This window comes from Malus domestica, chromosome 16 (genome assembly GCF_042453785.1).
Source record: "Malus domestica chromosome 16, GDT2T_hap1".
NCBI classification, from domain to species: domain Eukaryota; kingdom Viridiplantae; phylum Streptophyta; class Magnoliopsida; order Rosales; family Rosaceae; genus Malus; species Malus domestica.
In genome coordinates this window covers 4607004-4628695 of record NC_091676.1, presented here as the reverse complement: position 1 = coordinate 4628695, position 21692 = coordinate 4607004, and the positions used below count along the sequence as shown (strand labels likewise).

The 21692-nt window shown below is 37.4% G+C and overlaps 5 protein-coding genes, 1 non-coding gene and 1 pseudogene across 6 annotated transcripts; 2 read left to right on the top strand and 5 right to left on the bottom strand.

Annotated features, from left to right (window-relative positions):
• Window positions 1-3: 3 nt before the first annotated feature.
• On the top strand, window positions 4-75 carry TRNAW-CCA (transfer RNA tryptophan (anticodon CCA)). Its single transcript has one exon. It is a non-coding gene; the product is annotated as a tRNA-Trp (tRNA).
• Window positions 76-709: 634 nt separating this feature from the next.
• LOC103402850 (cell division topological specificity factor homolog, chloroplastic) lies at window positions 710-2970 on the bottom strand. Its single transcript, XM_008341620.4, has 2 exons — window positions 2668-2970; window positions 710-1499 (listed from the first exon to the last, which is right to left on the bottom strand). Exons 1-2 carry the CDS (start codon window positions 2752-2754, stop codon window positions 915-917), a joined length of 672 nt encoding a protein of 223 aa, XP_008339842.3. The 5' UTR covers window positions 2755-2970; the 3' UTR covers window positions 710-914.
• LOC103402852 (protein RETARDED ROOT GROWTH, mitochondrial) lies at window positions 2760-6049 on the top strand. Its single transcript, XM_008341622.4, has 7 exons — window positions 2760-3332; window positions 3706-3817; window positions 4319-4460; window positions 4668-4816; window positions 4971-5122; window positions 5497-5611; window positions 5716-6049. The coding sequence occupies exons 1-7, from the start codon at window positions 3037-3039 to the stop codon at window positions 5848-5850; spliced, it is 1101 nt and encodes a 366-aa protein (XP_008339844.3). The 5' UTR covers window positions 2760-3036; the 3' UTR covers window positions 5851-6049.
• Window positions 6050-6112: 63 nt separating this feature from the next.
• On the bottom strand, window positions 6113-7803 carry LOC103402851 (uncharacterized protein At5g01610). Its single transcript, XM_008341621.4, has 3 exons — window positions 7465-7803; window positions 6841-6895; window positions 6113-6682 (listed from the first exon to the last, which is right to left on the bottom strand). The coding sequence occupies exons 1-3, from the start codon at window positions 7564-7566 to the stop codon at window positions 6303-6305; spliced, it is 537 nt and encodes a 178-aa protein (XP_008339843.3). The 5' UTR covers window positions 7567-7803; the 3' UTR covers window positions 6113-6302.
• A 1791-nt stretch (window positions 7804-9594) lies between these two features.
• LOC103402853 (chorismate mutase 3, chloroplastic) lies at window positions 9595-13228 on the bottom strand. Its single transcript, XM_008341623.4, has 6 exons — window positions 12924-13228; window positions 11338-11560; window positions 11140-11226; window positions 10862-11005; window positions 10115-10207; window positions 9595-10002 (listed from the first exon to the last, which is right to left on the bottom strand). Exons 1-6 carry the CDS (start codon window positions 13115-13117, stop codon window positions 9763-9765), a joined length of 981 nt encoding a protein of 326 aa, XP_008339845.3. The 5' UTR covers window positions 13118-13228; the 3' UTR covers window positions 9595-9762.
• A 2366-nt stretch (window positions 13229-15594) lies between these two features.
• Window positions 15595-17909, bottom strand: LOC103416501 (xylan glycosyltransferase MUCI21-like). The gene is made up of 2 exons (XM_008354747.4): window positions 17680-17909; window positions 15595-16942 (listed from the first exon to the last, which is right to left on the bottom strand). Exons 1-2 carry the CDS (start codon window positions 17828-17830, stop codon window positions 15690-15692), a joined length of 1404 nt encoding a protein of 467 aa, XP_008352969.3. The 5' UTR covers window positions 17831-17909; the 3' UTR covers window positions 15595-15689.
• Window positions 17910-19860: 1951 nt separating this feature from the next.
• LOC103416639 (xylan glycosyltransferase MUCI21-like) lies at window positions 19861-21007 on the bottom strand (annotated as a pseudogene).
• Window positions 21008-21692: the final 685 nt, after the last annotated feature.

Sequence of the window (21692 nt, the reverse complement as noted above, 5' to 3'; positions counted from 1 at the left end):
GGTGGATCCGTGGCGCAATGGTAGCGCGTCTGACTCCAGATCAGAAGGTTGCGTGTTCGATTCACGTCGGGTTCAATCCCCGCTTGTTAATTTTTTTCTATTTTTCTTTATCATGTCATGCTGGTTTAATCCCACTGAATTTTATTTTAATTTTTTTGACAAAATGGGATTCTTCCTTCTTTTCTCTTTGATTGATGGATACTGAGGATAGACGGTTGAGCTAAGTCACATAATAAACACTTTGATCCCGATCTCGTCATTTATAACAAAATGACATTCAAAACGACTCTAATACTCTAACATAGGATTGAAACTGAAAAATTTTCTTGATGCTATTCCATCTTGGATCTCAAAGTTTGCCACAGTTTTTTCATTTTTGCTTCAATATTGAGAATAGTGGTTGATCCATTCCAATGCAATCGGCTATTCAAACGAGATGCCATAGAAAACATTTTTTTTTAAATTTCAGAAATTGTTGTTCCCCCAAAGTTCGAGTCCATTGCCCTTGATAAAAATAAATAACTAGAGCAGACGATCAAATACACTCACATATGTAGTATAATTAGAGCCATAACAAAACCAAGGGAACTTTAACGAAAAGTTTCCGGTACTGTTCACTTTAACGAAAAATCATATTTTTACACTAAAAAATCAATCTTGGTACTATTTACTTTACTCTTTATTTTGTCCTTATCGTTAAAACTCAAAGTTTTCAAATCCCTTTCATTAGTTTTCCCCAAAACGAAACCGTGAATTCAGCAGAAGAAGATTCCTCCTAATCGGCTTACACGAATTTTTCATATATATACAGGAGAAACAGGTCCAATCCGAAACATCTAAAACATAAACTTCTTTGGCTTCAGTCAAAACACAATAATCTATTTCTTGAACCTAAAGAAACCGAACGAGTTGCTTTAGTCAGGGATGAAAAAATCAAATTTGACATCAACAGAACCAGAACTGTCACCGGTATCTTTGTACTCGATATTGGTTATTGTTCCAGTCTCGTCTCCAATCTGGTATTCTGGCTTAACCCGTCTTACAGGTACCGTGACGGAGTAAATGGTTCCCACATCAGTATCGGCAGACACACTCAGCTGAACTTGGTCTCGCGATTCTATCTCAACGAAATCTGACAGAGCATGCACAATGTTGTTGACAATCAATCTTTTAGCCTCATCACTAACTGCGCATCGGTCAGAGAATAGGATCATCTTCAAGCGCTGCTTGGCAATGTTAGCATTAGAGCTCCTTCTAGATGTCGGAGACGGGAATAGTATCTTCCAAGCCAAGTTTAAACGGTCAAAGAAACTCATGTTGATGGCATTGAGGAGGAAGCCCTCAGAATCTTGGCTACTTGAGTTTGATGACAATTGAAAATCTCCAGCCAACCGCCTGGAATGTTGACGAATATTACGTCTATCAAATGACATACTGGGCCACTTTGGCATAATCTCAGAAACGCAAGACCCTCCATTTGGAAAGCTAGCAAAGTCTACCTATTACACAGCACAAAAAATTGGAAGCCGAGCAGAGACTTAGCGGAAGATATTTGCACATCTTATTAAACCATCTTAAGTGACAATTAGGAGCAAAACAACATTTCAACTTCCATTCATGTAGGTTTTCAATAACAAAATGAAAGTGAGGACTTAGTTCCCTTTGTGAATAAGGAAAAACGTTAGGGACGCCTCAGTTCAACCGCAACCATACAGATCACAGCAGGCAACCGGCCATAAAGAAAGAAACACTTCAATTTCGATTCAATATAAAGTTCAGAAAAATACCTTATACAATGCAAACAAACACCATGGAAGATCATATAGATGGACAAACAGTGATGCATTATATGGAATCATAACTCAGTAGACAACTATCATACCCTCGATCCCTGTTAGGCTGTTATGATGACATCACTTAACTACTAAGAAGAACACAAGAATCTAGAATCGGTAACCCAAATGACAAACCCAATTCAACATGATAGCAACTGAACAAAACAAGAAAGTATTTCCATATAATTTGACACCATGACACTGTGGTCATCATTATGATTCTGACAAGTGAAAACTAGTCAAAAATCACGATGAAAACCCCTTTCAATTTAAGTTATAAACTTATAATCAGTGGTCCAGTAAAGAATTCTCCGGTGAAAAATAACCGAGTGTTGTTAGTTTTGCATACTTCTTTAGCTTCAGATCGACACTTACAAGCGGAATTGGTGATGAAATACAACAAGTAAGACTCTCAAGTACCCTCAATCTACAACAAAGTCCTCATCATTTTCCTTTTAGCTACAAGACCAAAGGGAAAAACCCTCGATTAAATGGGCATAAAATAACTAAATTGCACCATATTCTTCTAACTTAAGCTCGTAAATTAACAGGTAGTTCAACAAATTCGATTAATATTTCAAATTTTCATTTCTAAACAGAATAAGAAAGCCACCATAGAAATTCATAAAATTCTCCAACAAGGGACAAAAGAAACAATAGTCTCACAGTTGACCTCAATCAAAACCCAAATCCTCAGCTCCTTTCTCTCATTTTCCCGGAAACCAAACAGCCCAGAAAGAGAAATTGAAAGAAATGCACGAAACCCAGATAAAATCAGAGACAAAACAGGACAAAAATACATGAGAAGTAACCCAGAAAAAGAAATTCAGACCTTTGAATTGGGCAAAAGGGTTCGGAGAGAGTGCATCGAGTGAGAAGTCAGCGTGGCCGTGACCCTCAGATCCCCAAAAATCGCCATTTTTCTTCTTCTTCCTCAGTCTCTCTGCTCACTCAGATGTTCTTGGCGCTTTTCGTTTGCTCAAAGGGACTGGCTTTCTCAGCCGTCCAAGGGTTCAGGAGGTTCTTACTTGCTAGTCAACAGTAAACGACACGTCGTTTTACTCAAATTCAAAACGACATGTCGTACTTACGGAATAGCTGGAGGAGGAGCAGAAGCAAACAAGTAGCAAAACTTGTGCTTTTCACTTCGAAGACGGCAGTGAAATTAACTCGGCTTCCCAAAACCTTGAAGCTTCAGTGAATGGGGAGGTGGAGAGCCGCTGCTTCTCTTCTCCTCAGCCGCGTAGCCGCCGCCGGAGCTTATAAGTCTTCTGTTCCCGCCAAGCCTCCTTTCCATCTTCACCGCCCTTCAGCCTCCACCTCCTTCCACTTCCGCTTTCTCAATTCACGACCCTTCTCTGCAATCCCGTCTCGGGTTTCCGTTGAAGCCAATGATTACGACTCTGAGCCGCCCTGCTATGCTCAGAGTCACAGCCAAGCTAAGGAAGACGAGGAAACCGGAAAAATACCCGTTAAAGCCTACTTCCTTTGTACCAGGTTAGCCGTCATAGTTCTTAATTTTGCGAATCCTCGTCTGGGTTTGATTGTTTTGTCATATGTTGATGTGGGTCTGTCTTCATTTGTGTTTTTAGTTTGATATAAGCTCGTATTGTTTCTTCAAGCTGATGACTTTCATTAAAGAACATTGCTTTAAGGTTTTGTTTTGAACATTCTGACCATTTCCTACTGTTCTAATGGTGCTATGATTTTCGTTTTCTTATGTTTGATCTGGGATGTTGATTTTTGTTTCGGGGTCTGTCGCGGTTTTTGTACTGGCTCACTTCCGTTTTTCTTTGTCTCTCTCACTTTCTCAGTTGTTTCCGGCTGTGTTCTTTATGATTTGGCTTTCTCAGATTCATGGTTTTCGCAGTATCAATTTGAAGAGCATGCAAGCCGAGAATTTAAGCAATGTCATTCCTCCTTCTTCTCGCTCATCGAATTACATTGCCCTCAGATTTTGCGATTTCCCTTCAGAAAATACTGTAAGATGATGATTCATTGAACAATTTAATACTTTGCTTGGTTGAAGTTCTTGTGTGATTCAATTCCTTTTTGAGACTATTCTGCCTCATGATATGCTTAAAGAAATCATTTGTGGGCATTAAATTTCCGTTGTGGCGGCATAATGCATCCATTTTCGTCTGTGAACAATACTGAAAGAAAATTTAGACTGACTTTTAGACTGATTCTTGACTTTACATAGTTGATTAAGCTATTTTCTTCATTTACTTTTTGGGGTAGGCTATGTATGTGTTGGCTAATTGATGTCCGACTGACTACTTTCGAGTGAGGACATCATAACCATATTTATACCAGGGACATACCTGGCTTATAAAGATAAACAAGTGTACTTTTTCGAGTGAGGAAATCATCTCCATAGCTACAAGTGTGCTTTTCTTTTTCCGTAATAGGCTAATGGCTAATAGCAGCATCGAGTATAGTTAATATGGTAGTATGTTCATTATATTGCTGCTTTCTTTTAGGAATTTGGAGTTTGGCGTTACATGGTCGTATTCCAATATGGATCTGCTGTTTTGTTTAATGTTGAGGATCATGAAGTCGACGCTTATCTGGATCTAGTTACAAGACATGCTTCTGGATTACTTCCAGAGATGAGAAAAGACGGTAAATTTCTTTAAGATAACCATATTTCATTTGATTTCTCGAAGTGATCTTACACTTCATTTGAATTGAGTTGAGCTGCATTGAATCATCCAATGCTAATATTTTTCTAGATATTAATATATTCTTCTGGAATAGAAAGGTTGAAAATATTTTGAATTATTATGATAATTAATTCTCTGTTTGTATCTCTGTGTGTGTTTGCATTAGATTATGCCGTAAAAGAAAAGCCACAGCTGGATGAGGACATGAAGGGTGGTCCGGATTACATAGTTCTCAAAACTTTGGACACTGATTCTATTCGCATTATTGGCAGTGTGCTTGGCCAAAGTATTGCCTTAGATTATTTTGTTTCGCAGGTAATTCATTTTCAGATTCAGTTTATCAATATATCTTGCTTCTTTTGTAACCCAACTTTATTGCATTTGGAGAACCCTGGGTCTTAGATTATGATAATCTATATCTTTCTCTATCCCCTCCCAACCGTGGGGTTGCACGGGTCTGTCTTTCTAGGTTGATGGTATGGTTGAAGAGTTTGCAGATATAAATCGTGGAATGGAGAAAACTGGAACTTTCACAATGCATAAAAAGAAGCTCCTCCAACTTGTTGGGAAGGCTAACTCGAACTTAGCTGATGTAATTCTTAAAGTAGGTCTTTTTGAGAGGTAATGCCATTGTGCTTTCTTCGGTTGTTTGTAGCGATATTTCAAGATCAGTAATCTATTGCATTTAAAGTTGGTCCTTCTGTATACTGGATGATCTAGATTTCTCACTGACCTTGAATATTGCATTTAAACCCTAAACCCTAAGGTTTCAACTTCTCCCCCTTCTGGATTAGAAATCTTGGTACCAACTTATTGTAAAATTCAGAAAATAAGCTATGGACTTTGCTGAGGGAAGATCAGATTAACCTTAAATTTGGTTTTCATCAGTTGCCATTTTCGTTTATCTGGAATTGCTTCGAGTGCTTGAATATACCAGTTTGGTTTATAATTTGGCATTGCAGCTTTTAATATTTATTCTGTTCTTTATCCATCAGATCAGAAATTGCTTGGAGGGATGCAAAGTATGCTCAAATACATGAGTACCTTCGGGAGGAGTACGAGGTTACACAACGCTTCGGAAACTTGGATTTCAAGTTAAAGTTTGTAGAGGTAGGTTTGTCCCTTACTAATTCACCTCGGTTCTTAAATCATGGAGAATTGTATGTTGCCGGTGTAGATATTGCTCTTTGAAACTAAACCGTTCTTTTTCGCAGCACAACATTCATTTCTTGCAAGAAGTCCTTCAAAACAGAAAGTCAGATCTTCTGGAATGGTGCATCATCTTCCTGTTGAGCATAGAAAACATTATATCGCTGTACGAGATTGTTCGTGATTCATCTGCAGCTTAACATCGTATCACAATACAAGATTGTTCGTGATTCAGGTGCAACTTCTCCGTCATCTCGGAAGCAGATGAGAAAAGTTACAGCAGCCATAGTAGCTATAGGAAATTAAATTGTCAACAGAGAAAGTTATTGTTTACTGATATTCCTTCACTGTAAAAAGATATCTGTGATTCCCTTCTAATAAAATGGCAATTTCAGAATACATCGCATCTCAACGTTTACTGTATCATATGCGAAAAACAGAATGCACATCGAACAGAAAACGGAAGCAAAACGAAGCAATTGCATTCATCCAATAGCCAAAATGTGAAATTTCCAGTAACCACATAACAGTGTTCTGCATTTGACATTGTCAAAAAAGAAGCAGTCATAGAAATGCCTATTAAGTAAAAAGCTAGCAAGAATTCAGATCTTCTTCCCACTAATGGCGATAGAAACGCCGCTTTACTCTAAACTCAGAATTCTTCTACTTTCACGGAGTCACGCGGTGTTATGTAGACATCCGTTGGTCTTGACTTCTTAACACCAGCTGTGAACCACACCTTATCGGACTTGGAACTTTCAACCACTACACAAGTGACCTTAACCCATACCAGAACCTTTGTCTTCATTCCCTCTATCCCCGTGAGCTTTCCCCTTAGAAGAATGGCCTTTACCCGTGTCGCGTACCTCATAACAGAGGAATCCTTGAAGCTAACTTCACATGCTGAGGGCATATACACAATGAGCTTGGATTTTGTTTCGTCAAACTCATAACAGGTAATGTTCTGCGGAAACAGCCCCGGTGGCAAGTTGTACTCTCGAAGGAGATCTGGCAAGCTTTTCGGCGGCTTTCCTGTAGGTGAATCAAACAAGAGAGAAAACTCATCGTTCGAACAATAAGCATTACTATTTTTAAGGCAGATTGTTGACTGGCAAGTAATGTACTGCAAATATTGCATCGATCTGCAATTCAGTCATGCTAATGATATTATGGTAAAGATTGTTCCACACCTTTTAGTTTGTTGAAAACCCATTTTGCCTTCTCCTCGACGGTATTCGAGAATGTCTGCAACAACAAACAATCTGATTAAGAAAGCACAAAGACTTGGACAAAATCTGATTTTTTTCTGCAGAATGTTTGCTGTCAACAAGTTATATTCTAACTTCATTCCCTTGATTTCTATATATTTTTACCGGACAATATTCTATTCTAAAAAGGGCGACGCCAAGCCAACAAGGCTTCCCGCGGAGGAACGTGTATTGATTAACCCATAACCTAAGATTATTTAATTCCCAATTTGAAAAATTTAAAGTCCTTAACTTTTATTTCCACAACACAATTTACCGAAAATCAAATCAAATCAGCAAATAAAATTCAGATTACACCCAAAACCCATCTTCCAGTTCACTCTCTTACGGTTAAAAACCTAACAGATCAGATCCCATCCACCGGTAATTGCAATTTACCATCGACTAAAGCAAGATTAGCAGAAAATCACGAACTGGGTAAACTTGATTCAAGCCGCATTACACAAATACCGACCAAAAACCAACAACCAAAAACAAAAACAAGAACATAATCATGGGAAAAAGCAAAAGGGTAAGAGAACAAACAGAAAGATTACTGTTACATACAGAGAGGTCGTCGGAGATGTTGGAGAATTCTTCCTTGGCCTTCTTCGAGATCCACAAGCTCCCAACTTTCAAGCTGTTCACTTTCGTCAGAGCTTTCTCCATTCTCTCACTCTCTCTCCTCCGCTCTCTCTCTAGTGAGTACAGTGGTGGTTGTGGTGGTGGTGAGTGAGCAGCGATGAGTATATAAAGCCTTTTTGCTCTCGGTTAATCTGAAGCCGTCGGATGGAGACAAACATCCCCAGCTCACACTTATCAATAAAGACGAATCATTTGGGAAGCAACGTTAAGGGTATTTCTGTACTTTCGACATGAATCGGCCGCCGATTTACTGCTTTTCATGGGTTCAGAAGTTCAAACTTTCCCTTCTTATTGCCCCTTTTCTTTTGCTTTTTTACCGACAATCACAGACAGAGTTTACTATTTACTATTTTAAGGCTTGCTCATCAACATACCCGTTAAACAATATTGTAAGTATTGTAGACCTATTTTACTGAGGAATTATAAAGACGGTGCGGTAGAGAGATAGTGAAAACGTTTCGTAAGTATACTAATAAGGGAGAGAAAATCTTAATCAACGAGGAATATAATTATAATAAGAAAACTATCTATAAAACTTTACACAATTACGTTCTTAGTTAATTTAGGAACGCAAGAATAAGTATGTATATCTTCCTCGATCTTTTGGCTAAGATCTAAGTGTAATATCATGAGTATGTGTACTTTTTTTTCTTCTTTTGGCTAAGATAAAGTGTGTAGTATCATAAGTATAGTTTCACCGTTGTTATTTAATTTCTTAGGATTTTTTCTTTGTATCTCACGTTATTCCAGTACATTTGTTTCACATATTGACTAGTTAATTGTTGTTTAAAAAATACTCAATGTACTAACAATTTTTCATTCATATTCTTAATATCATGTCGGAGATGAGTCTTAGAGTAATGGATATTACTCTTTTGTGATCAAAAGATCATGAATTTGAGTTAAGATTGCAAAACAAAGGTGAAACTACGTAAGATAGACGTTTTCCCCCAACCATCGTAAAAAGAAAAACCTTGTTGGCTTGAAGTTGTACATTTTATTATGAGTAAATTACAACAATGGCCCCTCAACTTCAATCAAATTGAAGCACTGGTATCTTAACTAAAAATTCATTACCATTGATCCCTCAACTCATCAAAATGTGTAGCTATGGTCATTTTCGTCAAAATTTGATCAAAATGAGTTATGTTGAAAGAACCATTGCTATAATTAGGGTCCTTCAACTCATCGCAACGTGTAGCTATGGTCATTTTCGTCAACTTCGTCGTAATTTTGTCAAAATGAGTTATGTTAGAATGATCATTGCTACAATTGGGTTAAAGTTGATGGACCATTTATCCAATTAGATTAAAATTGAGGGACTATTTCTCTAGTTGGATTAAAGTTGAGGGACCAATGGTAATAGATTTTTAGTTGAGTGACCATATCTGCACATTTTGATGAGTTAAGAGATCAATGGTAATGAATTTTTAGTTGAGGAACCATTGCTTTAATTGAGTAAGAGTTAAGAAACTATTGCTATAATTTACTTTTTTATTATTAATATCACGTGAACATAGAATAATGTCAATATAATGGAGCAAAAGTCAAGAAGTAATGGACAATGATGTGACACAAAGTGAAAGTTTGTAAAGAAATTGATACAATGGAAAAGTTAGAAGGTGAAGTGATGTTTTCGTGATAATTAAGTGCTCATTTAATCCATAAGGTAACAAAAAATATCACTTGACTTAGAAGTCACATTCTTTGTTTCTTATTTTCCTTCGTTTTCTTCCCCTTTTGGATGCTAAAGGCTCTTCTGCACATGGTGGGGATCACAAATCGCGTAATTTACAGGCCATTTGAAAGATGACAACTTTGGATATATGTATGATATCCTTTCAAACCCTAGTTTGGGGAATGTAGTCGAGCTAAAACTTACAGAGTTCATACTGTAACGTATGTGTCTCTCCTCACATGACCATTTTTTTTCTTAATGAAGTTTCACATTCAAAAACTAATTCAGCAATCCAAAGCAAACGAGTGACACGTATGAAAAGATTAAAAGGTCTACGAAATAACAACTCAACTTGTAAATATTGTCTTCACATCTGTATCACAAAAACAAAATCTTATCCCATTAAGTAGGGTCAATTGTATGAATTCTAGAACACTGTTGCGCTCGGTTTTGCGCAAAGTCTTCCGTAAAACTTACATAAGTATTAATAAATTAAACAAAATGAAATCATGGGTTTATTGGACAATTGTGATTGTTTTCACTTAATCCAATCTTCTCAAGAGGTATTCAACCTGAACTTGCTTTGTGAGAGGCATGATCCAATCCCCATAGAGACTGGCAACCAAATGTGGCTTGATTTTATATGCAGGGTTAGCTGCATTATCTTCCCCTTCGTGGATTTTAACCTCCTGCCCGTACGTTTTCGTTTTCATCTCCACTCTCCTCTTGATCGCTGCTTCAACTGTTTCAAACGTCAGCAGCGCCATCAGTTGATTTCCGTCCTGCAAGAACCACACACCGGCACAAGAAAAAAAAAACGACTTCAATATGTGAGATAATGAACCATCAAGCAAAGCCATGATCATCAGGGAACATATATAAGTGGAAGCTTACTTGTGCTCTAATGGCAGCCTCGTATTCTGCAGGGGATTGACGGAATTTTGCCTCTGCCACGAATTTACCATAGTGAATTCTCTTCGAGAGCGCCTGTGACAAACATCCAACATTGGAAGGAGATAAAAAAATAAGGGTACGCTAAAAGGATTAACGTAGAATCTAACACAACAACGCAAAGTCTTATGAACAAGCCTATCTAACGTAGTAGTAGTTTTGCAAATACTTGCATATTAACTGAAAATTCAGAGAGGAATACTGCAGCAAGTAGTCATTCTTTCTTAAAGTTTTGTCTACCTTTAGTAATTCAACTCAAACAACAGTGTAGGGAACAAAAACATCGAAAAAAACATCCTAGACAATTGTCACAAACTCAAAATTTCAAAGATCGGTTCGCAAGAGAAGAATTCAATAAACTCAATGAGGAGGAAGCCTTAGGAAGACTTGCAAAAAGACTTTACGAAAAGACATGGAGTACTTGGAGCTTATGGAAGATATGGCGCAAAATGGCATTCGAGGATTCATACAAGCGACCCAACTTAGTGGGATAAGGTTTTGTTGTTGTTGTTTGGACGCCACAAACTAAACAACCAGACAAAAAAAGAGACGAAACAGAAAAACAAATAAAACAAGCCTCTTAACTATAATACGACACTTAACTCCCTAAACTAGTATAATGTGACAACTTAATAAACTATTATATGTGTATTTGTAATAATTTCAGTTAATAGTGGTTTAATGGTTTACCTGCAAACAAAGTGTGTCACAAACAGCAGCTGATCCACAATTACCATCGTCTCCTGCTTTGACTAATCTGGGAAGGAGATCTCTAAAGTACATATTCCAAACCTTATTGTTTATATTAATTGAATCGGCATGCGGATGCAAAACCTAGTTTCGTTATCAGAGAAAACGCAGGTCAGAAATCACTAAGAAAACATAGAGTAAAACAAGCCGAATTATGCGAGTGAACTTAAAAACTTACAAACACAAGGGTAATTATCATGTTGTGTATCAGAATTTACCTGAGGGTACTGCAAAGGAGGAAGCATTGGCTCAGGTAAGTGTGCTGGGAAGAAAGGATGTTCATCCGGGCTCTTGTATCTCCCCACCTGGCTTGCAAAAACGAAAGGTAGTTAAGAAAATCTCCAACATCATTACAGGGGATCCCTTCTTCAGGAAGAGCTTGCTGCTTTTAATCTTTTATATCTCATTTAGATTACCTGGGCATGGAGTTTTTCAGTTTCCCTGACCATAAACTCAACCAGTGACCCACGAAATCCTTCCATCGAGAAGGTGTCATGGTCATATGTGTCTGCGTTATAACAATACTGAGTCCTTTCCAAAAGGCTAAATATTATGCTATCCTCTTGTCGAATCAAAGAGTGCCTTATACTGTCTAGAGTTAAGATTTCGCTCTCATCCACCCTTTTCTTACTTGAATACCTATACGAAAAAGAAGCACGATGTCAGAAGTTAGGCTGCGAAAAATTGTTGATTCACTGAGAAATAGTAAGTTCATTCGCTTTTACATAAAACCTCCTGATACATAGGCATCGTTGGGCACATTTGAACTAGTAATGATCTTAACAAGTATGCTAATTGCAGCAGAAATGAGTTCACATGGATAAATTTCCGGCTGCCAAGAGAAACATAACATGATTTTACAAAACATGCAGCACTTGGCTGCAAGTCTCAAGTTATTTTATTGTAACAATAGCTCGATTTTTTCGTTCGATGTCAAGCATAATAATAGACTAATCAAGTCTCAAATACAAACAAATAACAAAATCACCTCACCTGACAGACAAAGAGTATCAAATGAGTCAGCTAATGTTATTTAATTCATAGTTTGTAGATAAATTAAATTGGAGCAAGCTCCCTCAACTAAAAATCCATTATCATTGATCCCTCGACTCATCAAAATGTGTAGCTATAGTCTTTTTCGTCAACTTCGTCAAAATTTTGTCAAAATAAGTTATGTTGGAATGATCATTTCTACAATTGGGGTCCCTCAACTCATCAAAATGTGTAGCTATGATCATTTTCGTTAACTTCGTTAGAATTTTGTCAAAATGAGTTATGTTGGAAGGATCATAGCTACAATTGGGTTAAAGTTGAGGGATCATTGCTCTGATTGGGTTAAAGTTGAGGAATCATTTCTCAAGTTGGATTAAAGTTGAGGGAACAATGATAATTGAATTTTAGTTGAGGGACCATAGCTGCACGTTTTAATGAGTTGAATGATCAATGATAATGAATTTTTAGTTAAGAGACGATTGCTCAAATTGAGTTACAATTTACTCTTTCATGAACCAAGACTGGACTTTTCTAGCAGTCAAAACAACAAACTACTTAACTATATTGGTAAACTCAAAGGGTTGGACTCCCAAAAAAAAAACAAAAGGGTTGGACGGCAACAATATACTGGTTTTGGAAATGCAACAAATAGATTTCTCTAGAGATTGCACAAATTTCGAAAGAGCTACAGTAAGCCCAACAGAAAATTAGTGAATAATTAAACCTCAAAACCCTTTGAAAACTTGTCTAAAATGTGATTAGATTGTTAAAATCCTAACGGGAAATGCTTCTCCAGTGCACGTTATACAACAACCTTTCCTTGCAAGAACATTATGCAATCAGCAAACCATATACAATCCAAATTTACTCTCTTTTCACAAAACCATATATTTTCCATGACAATTTACCTAATTCTTAACGACCCCAATCAGCAATAACATAACACTAAACAACCCATGTAAAAAAATTAAAAATTGAAGAACATTAAAGTCAAAACGATCGTCTTTACCTGATGGGAGAAGTTGCAGCAAAAGAAGAAACTTGGAGAGGACGGCGCAGTTTTCTTCCGGGATTTGATCGGAAAACACCGTTGGGGTTGCTAAAAATGGTGTGGTTGACCAAATGGGGATTGGGTAGTGAAGGCCTTGAGGCATTGTGGGCTGAAGCATTGGGAATTGAAGCTTGCAAGAGCTTGGCATCCATGGCGGTCACTGGTGCGATTTGATTTGGATTTGGTTACGTTATGGGATTCTCAAGCAAAAACCAAAAAGTGCTTAATAGACGTTTTCTGCTTTGGCTTTTGTAAACCACAAATGCACAAGTGGGGCCAAAAAAATTGGTGACTAATTGCCAAATTTGAATACATTATGGTTAGGGTTACAAAATTGATAACTACATATTATATTTTTGGTGCAGAGAAATGCTTAAAAGACTCTTTCAAAGTAAGAATTTTTATAAATTATTTACCACTTACAGTTTAATGTCATTCCATTTTTTAAAAAGTTTCCTTAGGATTTCTTTTGGCTGTATTTTTGCTCACCGTTCTTAACGGTAATGCTCGTCGTCCTATTTATTACTGTTGAATTATTTTAAATTTTGAAATTTAAATTTATCCAACTATAAATAAAGTGGAGTGGTGACTAGTACATTCATCATCACTTGAGAGTGATGAGCAAAAACATTTTCATACAAATCTCTTCTTGAAGTAGCAGGTTTTTAATAGAGATAAGACCTACCAACAAATGTAAGTCTTATTTTTATTAAAAAAATGATTTAAAAAATATAATAAACAAATATTGTAAGAGTAGCAAGTTTTGTTTCTTTCTACTTCGTTGGAAATGTCATCATTTGGAAACTTTCCCCTCCAAATCAAACAATTGACTTTCAAGTCTTTTGTACGTTAAGATATTTGTTTAGAAAAGGTCGTTTAACATGCTAATTATTATACAATTATATTTATATATAATATACAGAAGTTGTTAGGAAATCACATCGCAGCACAATACAATGTCATTTGCGATGTGGTCCATGGAATATCAGATGGGTGCTGAAAGAACATTGTTTATTTTACTGTTTAACCAAATGATTTAAGATCCCATGAAATCATCGATACGTTTTGGCTTAAAGAAACAGATAGGAATCGAAAATGTGAGGATTTTCAAATTTTAAATCATTACCATCTAATCATTTGAAGGTGCAGATTTGGGATACATATAACAAAAATTAAAGCACAAACCTTGCAAATTGCACGTCTTGCTTCCGATTAGAGGTGGAAAATTAACTTATTATAGGTTGTTAATGTGTAGTCATTAAGATCAGTGAATTTGATATCTTCATAATATAAATGTGAGATTGATAGTGGTTATGGTATAAAGCGAAATTAAACTAGATGAATATTAAGGAGTACTCATTAGCAACTAAACATGTTAATTTGTCACCTTTACCTTCTATAAATGTTTCAACTTTCGTTTGAATTCTAAGTTCATTTCTTTTGTCTAGACACAGAGTTAAGTACTAACCATTCAACTCCATAAATCTCCTCCGAACAACTCTCCAACCTGGTCAAACCAAGTTTGGCACGTTGTTGGCACAAGTAACTGACCATCATGTCCGTTGGCCAACTATTTTTATGTTTTTTTTTTTTTCTGAAGGGCATATGGGTCCTTTAATAACAAATCGTCCTTGCTATACTTGCCCAACAAGCTACTCTCGTTTGCCCCAAATTTAAAGCATGCGCCGCCCAATCTAGCCCTGCCGGAATTACCTGCAGAAACACAGATCCCCGCGCGGAGGAAAAAGTGTATATGATTATTTGTCGGTGGGGTTTTGTTTTGGGGAATTAGATCCTCTCCCGAGCTTAGGCTTAGGAGCCTCTGATCAACACACAAAGGTCGTTGGATCTTGATCAAACAGTTACAATTATTATAACGTTTATAGGATCCCTGTTTGTAGTTATTGGATCAAAATCCAATGGCCCTTGTGTGTTGGTCAAAGGCTCTTGAGCCCAAGCTTAGGAGAGGATCCAATTCCTTCTTGTTGGGCACAAACACTTTCACATCAAATCCCACCTCCTTCATCAGCTTTGTCACTTGGTCCTGGTTCGCAACCGAGTGTATGTGGGCCTTTTTGCGGTTGGCTCACACGAGTACCGGTTGCGAGTCTATGGGGTTTTGTTGTTGGGAATTGGTTTTGTAGTCGAGGAGGAAGACTAGGGAGGCTAAGACTGAAAACGTAATTCTTGAACCTGTTTTCGTGACGAATAGCATGTTTTCAGTGTTGCTCATATTTTTGCCTCATTTAATGACACCTTCATTGTAACTGTCATATTTTTTTTTTTGTTTTGAATGTGATTATCCTTGTAATTTGTAGTTAAATTATCTGTGAAATTGTTGTTTTTTTGTTTCTTATTGTAAATAGGGTTGTAAATAGTATTGACTATCATCTATGTATATAGAACTTTCTACCTGTTTTACACAATTTAAAACATGTAGTATCGCAGGATCAAAAGTAAAATCAATCATTTAGTGAAGAGAGATACCACTAAACCGTAATGTTAATAATAAAGTTACAAACATCTGTAAACTTTTGTGTTGTAAGCAATCAATTAACTTTGATGTAGCCCTTCTAATTTTATGGAATTTGATTTTAATTTATTTGTGGTGGTCTCAAAACAAAATCTGTTAAACACGTAATCAAACACTATTTCGGATGAAAACAAAAATACAAGCTGGGCAGTTAATACCTTGACAGAAGAAACATTAAAAAATAAAACTAATTAACCATTTTTCTCCATAAATCTGGTAGCCTTTGTATAAGCCTTCTTCAAACAACTCTTAAATCTTTCCAAATCCAGTTTGACGTTTTGCTCCTTGAGGTAAATGTTCATAACCTCAGGTGGCCAACCTGTTTTCTGAAGGGCAAATGGGTCCTTTATCAACAAATTTTCCTTCCCGTACTTGTCGGCCAAGCTACTCTCGTTCACACCAATCTTATACTCCGAATATTCCAAATCCAAAGACCTAGCCATCCTCCCAAAAAATGCATATGCACCCCATTCAATCCCAATCGGAACCACTTGAACAAACACAGAACCGGGTCGAAGAAAAAAAGAGTGCGTCAATGCGGCTCCATGGACCCCGATCATAGCATGGCTCGAATTCAATAACGCATAAGATTCATGCAACGGGGTCATCCTCTTGGGATTAAACACAATCAATTCAAAACCCACTTTCTTAATTAACCTAATCAATTGTTTTTGGTTCATAATCATGCGCCCGTGTGCCATTTCGCGGTCGGCCAACACGAGTCTCGGGCGTGACCTTGTGGGCTTGGATGTCAAGACTTTGGGCTGGGCTTTTGGACCATAGGCCTTTTCTAGGAGGACCCGAAAATCCATGAACGATTTTGGTTTTGGTAGTAAAGTTTGGTTTATGGTCATGAAACCATGCGAGATGAGGCCTATGGTGGCTGAAGGAAAACAATGGGTGGTAGTAGCATTTTTTAGGATAATGATAGGGTACTTGGTGAACATTGCTAGTAGATCTGCATACTTACTAGGCCACCAATTGGGAGCTTCGGACACCACGATCACGATCTCGATCTCTTGATCAGGGAAGATTGTGTTGACGGTGATGAAGAGAGGAATGAACCCGTCGTTGAAATCATGGAAGAAGTTTCCGGTGTACCCTCCCGCACTGAATACTAGGGCCGGAACACTGTGCCGGACTTTACATGGTGGGCTTTGTGGGCCGGAAGTGAGGGTGAGGTTCCTGATGTGAGGCATTATGAAGCCTTCGAACTTTCGAGGGTAGGGCTGGACTTTTTCCACCTGTGGGGGTTGGGCCGAGCCCATAGTGAAGAATGTGGAGGTGGGTGGGTCCAAGACAGTTGGACCGTTGATTGAACAAAGATCATAGCGTACATCTGTACGGTCGCAGATGATTCGTCTTTTCACAGGAAGTTGCAAGTATTCTGAAGGGTGAGAGTTTGGCTGATCGATCAGTTTCGTTTTTTCATGATTCCCTTCCTCTGAAATCAAAGTTTGAATCAAAATCAGTGAGGATATTGAGTGGTAAAGGTCAATGATATTATGTCGTTTAAAAGTGCTTTTAAAATGACTAAGGGGGTGTATTCAATTGAGAATGTGAGAGATTTTAATGGATTTATAAATCCATGGATTTTTATGGAGTTTAATTGATTTGTAGAGATTCCATATAAAATTTTGATTCAATTCCCTTGAAATCTCATGGGAAGAGGTGAGATTTGTGAATGCTTAAAATACAACACGAAATCTCTCCAATTCCTTCTAATTCCTCAACTTTCTCAAATTCTTTAAAATCAATTTCTAATTGAATACACCTGGAATGTTATAAACTTCTTTAAAATCTTAATTGAATACACCTGGATTTATAAGGATTTTAATAAACTATTTTAAAATTCTAATTAAATACACCTAGAATTTCAGAGAATCACTTAAAATCATGATTGAATACCCCTACATTCATTAAAAGAATTAAAATCCCTTAAAATCCCAATTGAATACACCCCCCTAAAAATACATTTTGAAAGAAAATGACTGAACTCAAAAACATTTTCACAACAAAGCTCTTAATCATTTAAAAAAAAAACTTCTAAACGAGCTCTTAATAAATAAGATAGCTAATACACGAGTGGAGAACATGCAAAATTGACGCCGGAATAATTTAACTCTGATAAATAAATAAAAAATGAAAAAATAGCAGAGGGATTGAAAATATTTCTCGTACCTTGAGTCTTGGCTGAATATGTAGTAGTAGTAGTAGCAGCATATTTAAGAAATCTGGAGGTTGAAGAGACGCTGATTTCGAACACGATGAAAAACAAACACAAGGCCGCCAAAGCCACCGTCGCAGCCCTGCAGGAAATTGTCTTCTTCATCCTCCTTGTGCGGAAGGGGCTTGGCTGCCGGCAATGGCTATTTCAAAAACGAAGTGACTAGTTTTCTGCAGCTATATATATATATATATATATATATATATATATATTCACAGGATGCCGACGTAGGTGGCATGAACCACTGGAGAACAACCAGAACTTTGAATCTGCTTTTGGATGCTGATAAAATATGAGTGAGAGAGAGAGAGAGGGAGGGAGAGATGTTAGGGTTCTGAAATTGTAGAAGAAGATTGGGGAGAACAATGCCAATGTGGGAGAGAAAGAGAAAAAAGATGACACATTCGTAAACACGTTGATACATTTATGGATACAAAGTTAAGAAACGAAAAAAAAAGTGAAAAAAAATTAAATCAAAGAGGAGCTTTGCTTAAGCTTGCAATCCAATTAGATTCTTTTCTAATTAATGAAAAATCTTTTATTTTCTTGGAAGTGCGTTGCATGCAAGTCAGTTACACAACATAGCGTCAGCTGTCATCTTTTGCCAGTAAATCAAGATAATATCATCAATACCCTTCCTTCTACATGAATTCTTGACTAATTAGAGTATCTTCACCCGTTAAGGAGGTGAAGGAGTTGGGTAAGCCTCACAATGGGGTAGCAACATTGTGGTTCAAATTCGTCTTTGGCAAAAACCGAACATAAGACATCTCACTTACAAGTGAAGAGGAATACTATTAAACCGTAATACTAAGTGGCAACGTTAAAAAATTTAGTTTTAAATACAAAACAAAGCATAGCATTACAAACAACCATAATTAATTAAAAATAAAGGCAAATGGAGAAGATGGTTGAACTCTTGAAGTTTCTTAATTGTGTCTAATTTAAGTGTGTTGTTAAAAAACATTTGCATTTTTTTTTAGAATTTTTTTGGGTTTTTTTTTTTTTTTTTGGTTATTTAAATTTTTTTTTAATGTTGAAAATCCAACTGGGTTGTGCTAATGGGAATTGGATCCTCTCCGGATCCAAAATGATCTGAGCCCACTGAGTAATGCATTTGGGTTATTAAAATTTGATCAATTGGCTACAATTATTATAACTTTAGAGGGGGCCCCTGTTTGTAACCGTTTAATCAAATTTCAATGGCCCGAATGCATTGCTCAGTTGGCTCAGATCCCTTGGATCCGGAGAGGATCCAGTTCCATGCTAATGGAGGCTGGGCTATCACATGGGTGGGACCTTCCCTCTTCCTCCTGTTAATTAAAAGGGTGCAGTCACTCAGTACTACGGTATGATGGTATTCCTCTTCATTTATGAGTGAGAGGTCTTAGGTTCGAATCTCGTATATGGAAAATTCGATACCAAATTGGTTACTCATTGTGCGGCTTAGCCGAACTCCTCCTCTCCTTAGTGTAAAATATATCGTTGTTCTACAAAAAAAAAAGGTGCAAGCCCGTGCAACAATTGGCAGGGCAGCCCATTGGGCTCCTACCTTTCACCCAGTCGCCTGCTTTTTTTTCACCGTTGGAGCACCAAAATCGGTCCAAAGACAGCAATTAGGCTTTTGCTGGAGATGCTCTTGACTAGTTAAGTTCCTTCTCATCCTTTTTTTGGAGAAATTTTTATAGGTTTCGGTTACACAATTCACATGGTGCGTTATTTCACGTATTATAATTAGGCAATCGACAAAGTTGATATGTCCTACTTCTAGAGTATATTATATTAATAAAAAAATATCTAATGTCATAATTTGAGTGAAGTAATTTCACGTGATCGTGTTATGAATATACCAAAAAATTGCTTGGCCACTTTTTTGTGTTTTGGCTAATTTGCCCACTTGGGTTGGTTCCATTTCTTATTTTATGTTTGCCCTATTTTATATTATTGTATTTAATCTGCGGTATTCTCACCAATTTTAATTCTATTGAAGATGCAATCAAATATTATGTGTCGTAAATCACCTTCTTTTAAAATTTTGCAAGTTATTAAACGCGATCATACATAATGTATAGGATGAAATAATTTTTAAAACTCAATCAAGAGCAATGAAAAACAACACAGTTGACGAAATGGCACTACCCTTCCTTCTCCATGAATCTCTTGGCCTTCCCATAAGCTGACTTCAAAAACCAAGTAAACCTATTCAAATCCAACTTAACATCTTGCTCCTTCAAATATATCTTCGTCAAGATATCCCAATTGGAACCAATTTTAGCAGCCGGATCTTTCACCACAATGTCATCCTTCCCATACTTGTGCACCAAGCTACTCTCCTCTACATCAATCCTATAGTCAATGTACTGCAGCCCCATAGCCCTAGCCGGACTCTCATAGCACACCTTCGCCGGCCAGTTGGTGCCGAGAGGCACAATCTGCATGAACACCGCGCCGGGCCTCATGAACAACAAGTGCGTAAGCGCCGCGCCATGCACGCCCACCATCGCGTGGCTCTTACTAATTAAATCGTACGCAAAGTGCATGTCAGTTGTAGAGGTCGGCTCAAAAATCACAAGTTCAAAACCAACCTTCTCCGCTGCTCGCCTCGCATCGTCTTGGTTCAAGATCGCCCGGCCAACGCCTAGGGTTCGACTGAGTAAGACGAGGCGTGGCCTGGAAGTCCAAGGTTTGCAATCGCGGCGGTGTTTTCCGAAGGCTTTGTCCAGGATCGCATGGAAATGTACCATCGTTTTAGGGTTGTGTAATAACGTAGGGTTTATGGTGACAAGTCCGTGAGATATAAGCCCCACGCTGGCAGAAGTAAAACAATGGGTGGCGGTATCATTATCGAGGTTTATGATCGTGTGCTTGCTAAAAATCTTCAGTAAATCTGCATACCTACTAACCCACCGATCGCGTGCTTCCGATATCACAAGGATGGGCGCCTGATAGTGGAGGATCGAATGGACGATGATGAAGATTGGGATGAACCCATCATTGAAATCATGGAACATGTTGCCGGTGTACCCGCCGGCACTGAATACAAGGGCCGGGCCAGTGTGTTGGACCTGGGACTTTGGGCCTGGTGGGCCTGAGATGAGAGAGCTCTTTGATTCGGGACATTGTTGAATTCTCAAATTTTCGTGTGTAGGGCTTGATTTTTTCCACCAAGGTTGGGCCGGTGGGGTCCGCTGCATAGAATGTTGAGGTGGTGGGGTCCAAAACTACTGGACCGTCGATGAAACAGTAGTCATAGTACTTGTGAGAACGGGTGCACTTGATCATTGCGTCCCGCTCGCTAATTGATTTGGATCCCAATTTTTGGAATATTTCTGCAATCATAAATTAAATTAATTGTAGGAAAAACGCATTAGTTATTAGTTTATCAATAATTCCACTAATTTTTTACCCAAAACAAAAAAAACTAATAATTCCATTAATTAGATCCAATTTGTAATAAAAGAAACACCATTAATGAAATATATAATTTAAAATTAATTCAGATATAGGAAGAAAACAAAACTTTTCAAACATGATTAAGACAATCATATGTTCATGACGAAAATTGCTAGAGACGAGTGACTAATTTTTCTCGTGTTGTGATTAGCGAAGACTTATATTTGAAAAGAGCGTAATGGAGCAATTTGAGTTAGAATATACTATTAAGGTTTGTTTGGATGTGTTTTTAAAATTACTTAAAGCGTTTTTAGAAAAAATATTTTTTGGTTCCAAAAGCACTTAAAGTGCTTTATGCAAGAAGCACCTGTTATATGCTTCTTTCAGGGAGCATTTAAGTGCCTTTTCAAAATTTACTTGTATTTTTACTAATAATTGGTTCCAAAAATATTTTTACAAAAAACGATTTCAATCATTTTAGATGCACATTCAAATGAGCTCTTAGTTATTCAAATACATTGAAGTATTAACACTAAGGTATTTCATAGTAGTTTGAGTGAATCTGATGCCTATA

Excerpts from the sequence above, each read along its gene's own strand:
- LOC103416501 (XM_008354747.4), bottom strand. The coding sequence starts at position 17,830 with ATGAAGAAGACAATTTCCTGCAGGGCTGCGACGGTGGCTTTGGCGGCC. Across the intron at positions 16,943-17,679 it reads ATATTCAGCCAAGACTCAAG|AGGAAGGGAATCATGAAAAA; the intron begins GTACGAGAAATA and ends CTTTGATTTCAG.
- LOC103402852 (XM_008341622.4), top strand. The coding sequence starts at position 3,037 with ATGGGGAGGTGGAGAGCCGCTGCTTCTCTTCTCCTCAGCCGCGTAGCC. Across the intron at positions 4,817-4,970 it reads TAGATTATTTTGTTTCGCAG|GTTGATGGTATGGTTGAAGA; the intron begins GTAATTCATTTT and ends CTGTCTTTCTAG. Across the intron at positions 5,123-5,496 it reads AAAGTAGGTCTTTTTGAGAG|ATCAGAAATTGCTTGGAGGG; the intron begins GTAATGCCATTG and ends TTTATCCATCAG.
- LOC103402850 (XM_008341620.4), bottom strand. The coding sequence starts at position 2,754 with ATGGCGATTTTTGGGGATCTGAGGGTCACGGCCACGCTGACTTCTCAC. Across the intron at positions 1,500-2,667 it reads CCCTTTTGCCCAATTCAAAG|GTAGACTTTGCTAGCTTTCC; the intron begins GTCTGAATTTCT and ends GCTGTGTAATAG.
- LOC103402851 (XM_008341621.4), bottom strand. The coding sequence starts at position 7,566 with ATGGAGAAAGCTCTGACGAAAGTGAACAGCTTGAAAGTTGGGAGCTTG. Across the intron at positions 6,896-7,464 it reads ACATCTCCGACGACCTCTCT|ACATTCTCGAATACCGTCGA; the intron begins GTATGTAACAGT and ends TTGTTGTTGCAG. Across the intron at positions 6,683-6,840 it reads GGTTTTCAACAAACTAAAAG|GAAAGCCGCCGAAAAGCTTG; the intron begins GTGTGGAACAAT and ends ATTCACCTACAG.
- LOC103402853 (XM_008341623.4), bottom strand. The coding sequence starts at position 13,117 with ATGGATGCCAAGCTCTTGCAAGCTTCAATTCCCAATGCTTCAGCCCAC. Across the intron at positions 11,561-12,923 it reads GCTGCAACTTCTCCCATCAG|GTATTCAAGTAAGAAAAGGG; the intron begins GTAAAGACGATC and ends TTTTTCGTATAG. Across the intron at positions 11,227-11,337 it reads CTGAAAAACTCCATGCCCAG|GTGGGGAGATACAAGAGCCC; the intron begins GTAATCTAAATG and ends TTTGCAAGCCAG.